This window comes from Nannospalax galili, unplaced genomic scaffold, assembly GCF_000622305.1.
Source record: "Nannospalax galili isolate Female #2095 unplaced genomic scaffold, S.galili_v1.0 scaffold432, whole genome shotgun sequence".
Taxonomy (NCBI): domain Eukaryota; kingdom Metazoa; phylum Chordata; class Mammalia; order Rodentia; family Spalacidae; genus Nannospalax; species Nannospalax galili.
Genome location: NW_008331138.1, coordinates 1,332,344 through 1,344,569, shown reverse-complemented (window position 1 = coordinate 1,344,569; position 12,226 = coordinate 1,332,344). Strand labels below are relative to the sequence as shown.

Sequence of the window (12,226 nt, the reverse complement as noted above, 5' to 3'; positions counted from 1 at the left end):
CACACACACACACACACACACACACACACACACACATACACACACCACAGATGCTTATCATTTTAGAGATCTCAAAGAACCAGATTTTGGTCAGATTGGAGTTTCTACATACCATTCTTTACAGAAAGAATCTAGGGCGCTCCATGAACAAATGGCTGTCCGAGGGCTGGGGTAGGGAAGGAATAAACCAGCTTGGACCAGCTCAAAGACCACAGGATATGTCACAGGGACACAGTAACCAGCCTGAAGGCACTTGCTCCCCCCCCCTCTCTTCTCTCTCTCTCGGTTCTCACTATGCAGTCCTGGCTTGGTCTCAAACTCAAATTCACAGAGGACCACCATAGCAGACTCAAAGATGGGACAATCTGATCATCACAATAACTGCAAATTCAAATGATAAATCATAGTGATACTTACAAAGTGGAGGTGATGGTGGAAGGAAAATGAGTTGGACAAGGGGGGTGGAGAGACTAGAGAGGGAGAAGTGGGGAACCCAGAACACAGGGAGAGGGGATCCTGGGGGGTGTCCCAGGAAGGGGGGTGCTGAGGGACATTTGTCTCAGAGAGGACACTCACATGTGGCTGAAGGGACTATGCAGTTGGTGAGGCAGAAAAGAGCTCTTGGGTGGCAACACTGACCAAACCGGGCAAAGATGGGTGTGGATGGTGGAAGGCCACTTGAAGGAAGGAGTCTACACTAGAGGATGGGGAGGCATGGGGAGGAACTGGGGAGGACTGGAAGACTAGGAGAAGTTAAGGGAGGCTGGGAAGACTTAGGGGCCTGGGAGGGCCTGAAGGGAGAGTGTGGGGACTAGGGGAGACTGAGGAACTGGGGAGACTTGGAGGACTGGAGGAACAGGGAGGGCCTGCGGAACAGGGGGCAGACTCTAACAGAGGGGAGGGAGAGTGCAGGCTGAAGTTTGGGGAGCCTAGGCAAGCTGGGGTTCGCGGTGGGGAGCACTCACCCGGGGATCCGAGGCTCACGGAGCAGCCAGAGCTCTGTCCGGTCTGCAGCGCAGCAGAATGAGTCGGGTGGGGCTGCGCGGGAGGAGCGCAAGGCGGGGCAGGCCAGGGCCCCCTGTCCCAGTCCAAGCCGGCCTCGGGCGCTCCCTAGCGGGGACCGGGGACAATGCGAGGCGAAGCTAGCACTGCATAGGACTTCCAGTTCAGAGTTCAAATTCTGCCTCCTTCTTGAGCATTGGGGTCTCTTCCAATCTGTCTCCCTTCTTAGCAGAGGAATAAACGGACTAGTAGTAATTTATCTTGCAGTGGCAGTGCATCCCTGTATTTTCTGCATGTGTAAGATTGAGGCAGGAGGATGGCCACTTTGAAGTCAGCCTGGTCTACCTAGTGTGACCCTATCTCAAAAATAACAGTAACAACAAGAGGGTCAGGCATGGTGGCGCTCGCTTTTAATCCATCCCAGCACTTGGGAGACGGGGCAGGCAGATCTCTGTAAGTTCTAACATGCGTGAAGCCCCGGGTTCCATCCCCAGCACCAAATAAGCCAGGCAAGGTGGTGCATGTCTGTCATTCCAGCACTAGGGAAGTGGAGGCAGGAAGATCAGGAGTTCAAGGTCATCCTCAGCTACATATTGGGTCTGAGGCCAGCTTGAGCTACCAGTGAGCTCCTGAAGAAAAAAAAAAAGCACCCATTTTTCCCATGTATGCCTGCAGCTGACTTCTTGCCACATCCTTGAATTTGTAAGGCTCGGGAATAGTTAAGGCATTGGGAGAAATCCTGCCTCAAGTAGCCAGAGAATGTCAAAGAAGTCATTTGCCTCAGTGCCTCAGTTTCACCACCTATTAGGTCTTTGTTGTGCCTTACAAAACAGCATCCCTTAAGTGTTGGCTGAGATGGCCCTAGTCAGCCCCTGGCTCTCCTGTCCCTGTCCTTCTGCATGTCCCTTTTGGGGGACACTTGTGGCTATCGACCAGTGCACATTACACTATTATACTTTATAAGGTTTATTTTATTGTATTTTATTTTGGCTTTCCAAAACAGGGTTTCATTAGGCAGCCCAAATTTACCTCAAGCTCGTCATTCTCCTGCCTCAGTCTCCCTCCCACATGCTGGGATTATAGGTATATACTACTACACTTAGCAAGCAAGCTGTTGCTAATCTGAAAATGCCCTCACCATCCTCTCTCTCAATGTCAGCCAGCAGCCACAAGAATGTTGTCTGACTTGCTCATTGTTGGTACCCCAGTACCCAGGGATGTTTTGATTTTATATATATACATATAATGTCTTTTTGAGATAGGGTCTCCCTGTAGCCACAGCTGGTCTGGAGCTTCCTATGTAGACCAAGCTGGCCTTGATCTCACAGAGATCTGCCTGCCTCTGCCTCCCAAGTGCTGGGATTAAAGGCGTGTGCCACCACACCTGGTTTGCCTCTGCCTCCCAAGTGCTGGGATTAAAGGTGTGTGCCACTACACCTGGTTTGTGATATTTAAAAATTTTTGTCCTCATGTAAGTACACATGTGCTTGTAATGCCCTAGGAGACCAGAAGTCATCGGAGTCCCCTGGAACTGGAGTTACAGATGGTTGTTAGCCACCATGTGGGTGCTAAGAACTGAACCTAGGGTCCTCTGCAAGAGCAGCCAGTGATCTTAACCACTGAGCCATTGCTCCAGCCTGTTCTTGATGTTTTTTGAGACAAGAGTGTATAACTCTCAACCTCTCTAAGCAGCTGAGACTGACCATGAATTCCTGATCCTCCTACCTCCACTTCTGGTGCTGGAATGACAAGAGCACCTACTATACCCATCAGTGCTTTTAAGATTATTTATTTGAGACTATTTATGTGTATGTATATGCCTTCATGAGTTTATGTGCACCACATGTATGCAGACTCCCACAGGGGCCAGAAGGCAGCATCAGATCCCCTGGAACTGGAATATAGGCAATTGTAAGCAGCCACACAGGTGCTGGGAACCAAACCCAAGTCCTCTGCAAAAGCACCACCTGCCGTTAGCCACTGAGCCATCTCTCCAGCCCCATCCATCTCTTGAAACAGCAGCATACCTAAAATGAGGTGCTGCAAAGACAGCTGAGGCTCCTGACTCCAGGCCATCAGGGATCAGATCCCATGATCCTCCCCATGGCTTGGTGTTTCCAAGCAAAGTCCGCAGTTCCTCCTGGGACCTACTAACAACTGACTGCATTTACTTCAGCGGATCCACTTCCTTCCCTGGGGAGCTGCAGGGACTTCTATCTTTTTAATTTAAAAACATTTTATTTTACATTTCTTTCTTTTGTGTGTGATCAGAGGACAACTCAGAGTTTTATTTTTTCCTACCATTGTGTAGTTCCTGGGGTTTGAACTCTGTCAGATGTGGTGGCAAGCACCTTTACCCAGAGTCATCTCGCCAGCCCCCAACTATCTCTTCATGCTGGTGCCAGGGCTTAGAAACAAGGAAGGGCCTGGGACCCAGCAGACACTCACCCAATATGTGGTATGAAATCTCTGGCCAATGACTTGGCCCCACCCCCCAACACCAAAACACCCAGAAATAAAACATCCAAAGGCAATAGGGGCCAGAGGGGCCTGAGTAGTTTTAAAAAAAAGGATCGGTTTTTAATTTACAAGAGTTCTAAATGTACAGAATTTTTCTTTAAAAAAATTGTTATACACAATAAATACAGTACAAAAAAATTTATCTTACAGTACAAGTTTTGTCTCCGAGATTTCAAAATGTGGCGCAGTGGGCTGGAGGGAGGATGAACATGGGGGAAGACAGCTGTTGGGGAGGAGACCCCGTGTCTTGTTCCTCTAGAGGGCTGGGGGTTGATGGGAATCTCTCACTCGCACACACAGGGAGACTTGGGCGCACACATGTATGGACCAGACACAGGTGCTTGGGGGGGACACTGTCTTGTGTCCTGGCTCTCTAATATTCCAGGCTGTGTGGGCAGTGGGAAGTGCCGAGCCTGCCTGAAGGCTGTTCTGGGTGTCTTGGATGGTGATTCAGGAAGCCAACCACACAAGACTCGGATCTGAACAGTGCCGCAACCCAGCGGCCCAGCCCTGGACAGCACTCACACATACCCCCTGGCCAGTCCTCTGCCAGAGCGACATTGTACATTACAGCCCCCTTCCCTTAAACCCATACCCCCATCCCAACTCTCCCTTGCCAACCGTGAAAGCAGGAGGGTGGGGAGGCCTTTGTGACTCAAATAACTTAGGCAAGAATTGTCAGGGGACCCTGGCTAGTGTCGCCCCCCCAGAGGTCTCCCCGGCTGCTCCCCCTGGGGAGGAGGGGGGTGACCCGACAGGGGCCGCAAGAGCAGCCCAGTGTTATCTGTTCAACGTCCTGGCACCCAGGCCACCGTTGTGACTGGAGGGTGGGAAAGTGTCAGGCCTGTGCAGGGGTGCTGGGGATGCTGGGGTGCCAGGCGTGGGGCCAGCATGGGGGTACGGGGCTGCAGGTGTCCGGCCGGGGGCCTGCTGAAGGTTAAGGATGCTGTCAATGGCACTCTGCAGGTGCTCCGTGAGCGTGTCGTCCTGCGGGCTGTCGCTGGAGAAGCTGGCCTGATCCACGTCGGGGGATTCGGATTTCCGTCTCTTGGCCGGGGGCAGTGTGGGGGCTTCCCAGCCGGGCTCGGTGGGGGTCTGGCCAGGGGCGCTGGCTGGAGGATCTGGGGGGGGTGGGCCGCCCTTCAGCACGCGCTGGTAGAGCTCGTCCTCCACAGCTGCCAGCTCTCGGATCAGGCCGCTGGTGGCCTCGTCCACCTTGCCGGGCAGCGGAGTGGGGCTGCCAGCTCCTCGTGGCCGGCCCTGGGCACCCTCGGGCGCGCCCGGGGCACCCACGTTCTCGCGGTAGGTCTTGCGTAGCGGCAGGCGTGGGCAGGGTGTGGGAGCCGTGGGAGTTGCTGGCTTGCGAGGTGCGGGTGGGGGGTGGTCTAGAGTGCCATTCATCTGCGCCTGCGAGGAGGGAGGTGGCGGAGGCGGGGCCGGGTGCGGCGGAGGCTCTGCCCCTTTCGCAGCTGAGGCTTGATGCAAGGGCTGGTGCACAGGGTCCAGCGCTGTGTTGTGCACCACCTTGCTGAGCCCGGCTTCCTGCTTGATCTTGAGCTTCAGGCCAATACGACTGCGGGCCTCGTAGGTCTTGATGGGAGGCCGGTTGCGGGAGGGCATGGGGCCATCCTCATCAGCATCAAGGGATGAGGTGGCAGAGGAAGAGGATGAAGAGGATGAGGAAGAAGATGTTGAAGACAGGGAAGACGATGCACGGGCCCAGGTCACAGATGGGGAGCCGCCTGCCCCTCCATGCCGGATCACAAGCTTGGTGGGCAGGTGTGGAGGGGGCTGGGCCGAGGCCCCAGATGTTGAAGATGAGGACGGTGTGGGGAGCCGGTGACCCTCGGAAGAAGCCGGGACAGAGAGGCCGAGGGAGCGGGAGGAAGACACATACTCATCTGTTGGGTTTGGACAAGGAAAACCCACAGGTTAAAGAGCAGAGGTGAACAGGTGGGTGTGCACCATCTTCTGGTCCAGGGTGGGTCTCAACCAACCTGATTCCTGGGGCACCCCTACGCTACACAACCCTCTTAACAGCGGCCTCCAAACCCTCCCTAAAATGGAACTACAATCAGGGTTACACATGTATGTTACTTAAAGTTAAAGCAGCTGTGGTGGCCCATGTGTGTAATTCTGGGTACTCAGAGGGCTCAGGCAGAAAGATCAAGAATTTGAGGCCAGCTTGAGTTGTACAGGGAGACCCTGTCTTAAAAAGCCAAAAAGTAAGCCAGGCCTGAAGCTTGCCTTTAATCCCACCACTCTGGAGGCAGAGGTAGGTGGATCTCTGAATTCAATGCCAGTATGTTCTACAAAGGGAGTTCTAGGCCAACCAGGGCTACATAGTGAGACCCTATCTCAAAAAAAAAAAAAAAAAGGTAAAACCTCAGTACCTCCCATAAACCATATATTCAAATGCAAAATGGCCACACAATCCAGTGGCTTCTGGAGAACACAGGTAAAGTGAACCTTGACCATTGTGGACAGCTCCAACTGACTCAAAAAATAAGGGTTTAAAACACACAGAGAGAGAGAGAGAGAGAGAGCGAGAGAGAGAGAGAGAGTGCAGCTATTCAGGAGGCTGAGGCAGAAGGATGGAGTTCAAGGCCAGCCTGGGCTGCGGAGTGAGTTTGAGGACAGCCTGGATAACTTAGTAAGATCCTGTCTAAAAATATAAAAATAAATAGGAGCACAGCTCAGTGGTAGAGGACCTGCCTAGAATCCCCCAGTGAGGGGCTGGGGGCGTGGCTCAGTGGTAGAGTTAAATGAATGCCATAAGGCTATTTCTTTTGTTTTCTGTCTGGGAACCCTGTGTATGCTTGGTGATGCTCCCCAGCAGCACATCTGTGGCTCTGACAGTTTATTTATGGTCTTGACTTTTCAAAGCATGTTGTCTGCATGCCATCTGATCCAAAACAGGAATTCTTGTATCTGATCACAGGGTCTTTTCCAGAGCCACTAGGGACAACCAGAAGACACACATAGGTACTACATCACCTTCCTAAAGGTAGAAAATTTCAGGACATACTCCAAAGGATTCAGAGATGGATTATACTATAACTCCCACTGTATACATGAGAAAAGAGGCCCAGAGAGGTTGAGTAACACACCCAAGTCAGGACAAGGCAGAGCTGGAATCTGAACCAGGGTAGTAGATATGGTGTGACTGGGGAATGACACCCTGATCCTCTTCCAGGGTGAGACTGCCCAGCTGCCTCCTTCACTGGGATGCCCCTTCCCCACCAATGACTTTGTTAAAAAAAAAAAAAAAAAAATTCAGGAGGGGGGGGAAAAAGCAGGATTTTTTTTTTTTTTTTAAGAGAACAATGGTGCCGGGCGTGGTGGCGCACGCCTTTAATCCCAGCACTTGGGAGGCAGAGGCAGGCGGGTCTCTCTGGCTTCAAAGGCAGCCCGGTTTTCATAGTGGGTTCCAGGACAGCCGGGGGGACATGGGGGGTGGTCTCAAAAGACAAAAAAAAAAAAAAAAAAAAAAGAGAGAGAGAGAGAGAACAATGGTTTTTGGAGTTGCAAAGCCATGTGTTGAGAGGGCTCCAGGGATGTTTGGGAAAGCCAGAGGCCAAGATGTGGCTGTACCCTTTGTTTGAAGACTGGTGAGGCTTGCAAAAATCAAGGAGGGCCTCTTCTCAGGGTGCAAACACAGACTGGACAGAGTGAGTGCTGAACCCAAGAACCTTGCTGTGTGCCCCAGCCGTGGCTAGTCTTTGCTGCTTTTCAGTCTAGCTGGGGCTGCAGAAAAAGCCCTGGAATCCAGAGCGGCAACTCACAGGGAAGAGTAGTCCGGGAGGAAAGAGGCTCGAGTGTCCCCTGGTGGCCAAGGAAGGTAGGACTACTCAGACCAATCTTTTTTTTTTTGTCTTTTTGAAACAGGGTCTCCCTGAAGCCCTAGCTGGCCTGGAACTCACTATGTAGACCATAGTCTTGTGGGCTTGAACTCACAGAGATCCGCCTGCCTCTGCCTCCCAAGTGCTGGGACTACCGGCGTTTGAAACAGGGTTTCCCTGTAGCCCCAAGCTGGCCTGGATTCGCTTACGGAGACCAGGATGGCCTTGAACTCAGAGAGATCCACCTACCTCTGCCTCTGGAGTGCTGGGAATAAAGGCGTGCACCACCATGCCCAGCTCCAATCCTGTTTTTTGAGATCCCTATGTAGCCCTGGCTGGCCAAAAACTCACTAGGCAACCAGGCTAGCCTCAAACTCAGAGAGATCCACCATTCTCTGCCTCCTGAGTGCTGGGAGGATTAAAGGCGTGTGCCCCCAAGTCTGACTCCTTGTTGGAAATTGTAACAGTTTAGTGCTCCTGGAATGGGGGACACTTCACCCTCCTTTCCCTCTCACCTGGCTTCTCCTTGGCCAGCTGTTTATCCAAGGCAAGGGTGGTTTTCTCCTCCTGAATGAACATTCGGTCAATCATAACCATCTCCGCAGATGGGCTGACCCTCTGGGGTGATGGGAGGAGAGAAAAGGACCATGAACAAGTAAGTGGAGGAAGACATTCAGGAGGCTGACAGGGTGCCACTGGTCACTCCCCCTCCTTCCCAGCTAAGGGAGAACTGTGGCCCTGTGCAGAACCAGGCCCGCCCTGTGTAGAACCAGGCCTGGGGCAGGTCACAGCAGGGAAGGGCCCCCAGCAGCTCCCGGCACCTACCCGGGACTCCTCCAGGAGCAAAAGCCGGTATTTATTGAGCATGGCCTGCGTGCGTTTCAGCAGCTGCGTGGAGACTGTCTCAAATTCCTCATCCACTAGTGGAAGAAAAGTCACAGGGTGAGAGTTGTGGGTGCAAGTAGATGTTTCAGGGTCAAGGGCACCCACAGCTGCCCAACTGTGTCTCCAACTGGGCAAGTGCACAGGGCTCAGGGCCCTTGGGGACACGTGGGCGGGGGCTCACCTTTGTGGTAGTCGTTGGGGGAGGGGAGGGCACCCTGGTAGACGTGGTACGGCAGAAGGCGGTGGAGGGCGTCCTCGAAGGAGGGGAAGGCTGTCTTGTAGTCAGGGTGTAAGACAGAGCCCTGATGTTTGTGCAGATGCTCCAAGAAACTGGGGGTGGGGTTAGACCACACACAGAGCCAGGGATGAGGACAGGAGGAACTGATCCCAAACTGCAGTCCCAGGCCAGAGACCCAACACTGCAAGGACACACGCTCAAGACACATTCCCTTTTCATTGCTTCTCTGATCACAGACCAAAGTTAACAGGAGACATAAAAGGGCATAGGAGACTGGGAAAGGTGAGAGGACATCACTCTTGCTCAGCACTCTCACCAGGAGAGGAGAGTTGGGCAGGAACCTGAAGGTTCTCCCACCGTGGTATTCTGTCTCCTGCCACCAGGGGGCAGGACATCTCTAGTCTCTGGCCTAAGAGACCTGTTAGGGGTGGGGTGGGTAAAAGGGTGTTAGGAGGTTTTAAGAGCCTGTTTTCCCTCCATTGTGGTTTTCTACAGAACCCAACACAGTAGGCTGGGTTTCCCCATCACGTGAGCCTGTCCCTGACCAGATAAGCCTGGGAGATCTCTGCTGGAGACCACAGCCCCCAGTCCCATGGATAGGATCTTGTAACTGCTGTGGTCCTGCATCTAGGGCTGCACAGTGAGTGCTTAACAAATACTGTGGGGCATACAACACAAACAAACAGCCAACCACCACCTACCCCCGTCAAAGTCCTTTGAGTCCCTCCTACCTGGCTTTTCCCCCATGGTGTCTGACAAGATGACGGAATAGGGCTAGCCCACACAGATTAAACTGTGGCTTTTGTCATTGGGGCTCTGGATGGAAGTCAGGGCTCTGTGCGTGCTAGACAGGCACTCCACACGGAGCTACAGCCCTAGCACACTGCAGCCTCTTAGAGCCAGCAGCCTGGCGGGGCCCCCAGTGTCCTCACTCCATGTCCTCGGCAGCAGGGAAACTGATGCCAAAGAGTATGCAAACAGCTATGGAGAAGGGAACTGGGGCCCTGTGGAGGGTGGTCCCTGCAGTTGGGGTGGGGCTCAGGGCCGGCAGCTGTCACTCACCAGGCTTCCTTGCTGGGCTGCAGCAGGGGATGTTTCTTTAGGCTGCACAACTTGCTATCATACTGTGGAAGGAGGAGAAGTGAGTGGCAGGTACCATGAGGAGGAAGCCTTTTCTTTCCCCGCCCCCATCCCTGTATCCTCCCTCCAGCCAGGGACACAGATGGGAGGACTGGCCAGCCCCAGGATCCCTGTCCATCCAGAGAGACTGGTCAGGGAAAGCCAGGTGTCTGTCATAGCCTGTGTCCTGGTTAGCCTTAATTGTCCATTTGACACAGCCTAGAGTTGAGAGGAGAGGCCTCCACTGAAGACAGGCCTGTGGGCATGTCTTATTTAAGTGATGCAGGAGGGCTACTGAGAATGGCACCGGCCCTAGGCAGGTGGTTCAGATCTGTATAAGAAAGCTAAGCTTCCTCCGTGGTTTCTGCTTGAGTTCCTGACCCAATGTCCCTTCACTGTGACCTGGAAGTATAGAACAAGTAAGTCCTCTGCTCCCCTAGGCTGTTGTTGCTCAGTGTTTTGTCACAGCCAGAAAGGAAATGAAAAGAGCCTGTAAGGCACAGCACTTGAGAGGGAGGACTTCGAGGCAGCCTTGTCTATCTGAAACCTTTTCTCAAAAACCAAGGAGGGACACACAGGAAAGAAAGAAGGGAAGGGAGGGAGAGAAGGAGGAAGGAGGGGAGGAAGGGAAGCAGTCTAGCAGATGTGGCCCAGGCTGTAGGAGAAGTGTTAACAAGGAGGCCGAAGTCCTTGCACGCTCCACTTAGGTCTCCTCTGCCCTAGCCCAGGACGGGTCTCTCTGCTTTGGTCTTTTGGTCTTCCTGAGTCATTCATTATAGCTTGACTCAAATTTCACCATGATTGAACTACTTCATTGCCAGCCTCCTCTCTGCTTCTCATTAATGTAGTATTTGATCTGCTTGGTTTGCTATAATTGGTCTGTCTATATAATTTTTTTCTTACCAGGGACAGAATCCAGAGCTTAGCGCAAGGAAAGCGCTCTACCTCTGAGCCACGCCCCCAGTTCCTCATTGGTGGATTCTAGGCACGCCCTCTATCACTGAGCCACACCCCCAGCCCCTCATTGGTGGATTCCAGGCAAGAACACAATCACTGAGCCACACCCCCAGCTCCTCCCTCGGGGATTCTAGGCAGGTACCCACTGGATTGCTGAGCCATACCCCCAGCCCTTCACTGGTGCTCTGTCACTGGGTCATTCCCCTAGTATCTGACAGGTGGATTCTATGCAAGTGCTCTACCGCTGAGCCATGCCCCCAACCCTAGCCTGCACCCAACTTTCTGTCTTACACTCTGAGTCTTCCAGTCTCCCCTACTTCTTGGAGTATCCTCCCCTGGCCCCTGCCCAGGTCCCTTCCACCTCTAGACCAGGATTCACCCTGACCTCCCAGTCTAGTCTCACCCGGCCATTCCCACCTCTCCTGTCCTCAGTGCCCACCAAACAGTCTTAACCATGTCTACCCTCACCTCAGTGTCACTTGTGCCTTCCCTGGCTGGCCTCTCACACTGTCACTCAGCTGCCCTGGAGACTGTGTGTCCAGCTGTCTCTGTACTTCACCTCTGACCCTGCAGACTTCCACTGCCCCTTCCTGCCCCAGCTTGGCTCTTGTCACAGTCTTGGCCGTCCCTGCCCAGTGTCCTAGGTTCATTCCAGCCCTGCCAGCTCGTTCTGTGATGCCTGGTTGCTCCAGGTCCCTTACCTGCAGCCCTGGGGGCTTCCCTGGCCCAGACACAGAGGCTTTGACCACACTCATGGTTGGAAGGTTACTGGTAAAGGCTTTGTTCTCAGCAGGAAGTAGAGTTGGGAGGCCTGGGATGGAGGAGAGGGGAGAGGGACCAGGAGTCAGAAGCATGAAGGCTCTTCCTCCATGGTAAGCCCTACTCCTACCCCCACCCCAAGTTCCTGAGACCCTCCTTTCTGCCCTCCTTTCTCAACCTGTTGGTGCCAGGGAGCCAGGGTGAGACCCTGGGCTCTGGCACACAGCAGCTACCCCACCCCTTCTCCTGGGTGGGCTCCTCTCCCTACCTGTGGTGGCCATAGGTGCTGAGGCTGGGGCATGGCTGGAGGTGGCAGAAGTCCCAGATGGCACCTGTCCACTGACCAGCACTGAGGCAGTGGGAGTGGTGAGGGGCCCCAGGGTGGTGGACACCTGCTGGGCGGTGGGGGCACCCCCTGCCTTATTCTGGAGAATAATCCCAGATGGCACCTGAGGTCGGAAAGGTGGTTGAGGGATGGGATTCAGGATAGCAGTGAGGGTGGCCAGATACATGGGGGAAGGGTAGAGACACATAGTAGGTAGGCAAAGGGGACAGCCTGGGGAGGTGGGAAGCTGTCCCTGCCACAGGTTACCTGGTGAAATCTTTCCAGAAGGGCCTTCGACTGGGGCAGCGCTGGGAAGGGGGCAGTCACCATCTGGAAGGTCCGAGGTGGTGGAGGGGGCGCTGTGGTCTCAGGGACCAAGTGGAGGGCTGGTGGTGGAGTGGGGGACTTATGGGGCCCCTGGCCCGGTGGGAACTGGAGCTGGAAGTCAGGGGGTGTGGGGACTGGCAACCTGGTGGAGGGCTCAGAGGAGGAAGCCACAGCAGAGGGGGTGGAAGAGGGTGGGAGGTGGGAGGCTGGTGGCATTGGGCCCTCAGGAGGCTGGGATGGGGGGCGCAGAGG

At 54.0% G+C, this 12,226-nt stretch overlaps 2 protein-coding genes across 3 annotated transcripts in view; both read right to left on the bottom strand.

Annotated features, from left to right (window-relative positions):
• Positions 1 to 1,080, bottom strand: part of Ehd2 (EH domain containing 2) — an 18,395-nt gene extending 17,315 nt beyond the window's left edge. The window contains exon 1 of one of the 2 annotated variants that reach the window (XM_008822229.3): positions 966 to 1,080. Coding sequence is in view for 1 of the 2 variants with exons in the window: in XM_029558255.1 (XP_029414115.1) it covers positions 113 to 115 (3 nt within the window). In the remaining variant the exon portion in view is untranslated. Of the gene's footprint in view, positions 1 to 112; positions 349 to 965 lie in introns of those variants that run through there. The other variant, XM_029558255.1, reaches the window with a different exon arrangement.
• Positions 1,081 to 3,580: 2,500 nt separating this feature from the next.
• Positions 3,581 to 12,226, bottom strand: part of Bicra (BRD4 interacting chromatin remodeling complex associated protein) — a 77,367-nt gene continuing 68,721 nt past the window's right edge. The window contains exons 9-16 of the mRNA XM_029558272.1: positions 11,915 to 12,223; positions 11,591 to 11,771; positions 11,265 to 11,374; positions 9,550 to 9,611; positions 8,431 to 8,579; positions 8,190 to 8,284; positions 7,880 to 7,982; positions 3,581 to 5,423 (exon numbers count right to left, since the gene is read on the bottom strand). Of these exons, the coding sequence (XP_029414132.1) occupies positions 4,303 to 5,423; positions 7,880 to 7,982; positions 8,190 to 8,284; positions 8,431 to 8,579; positions 9,550 to 9,611; positions 11,265 to 11,374; positions 11,591 to 11,771; positions 11,915 to 12,223 (2,130 nt within the window). The 3' untranslated portion in view covers positions 3,581 to 4,302. The remainder of the gene's footprint in view (positions 5,424 to 7,879; positions 7,983 to 8,189; positions 8,285 to 8,430; positions 8,580 to 9,549; positions 9,612 to 11,264; positions 11,375 to 11,590; positions 11,772 to 11,914; positions 12,224 to 12,226) is intronic.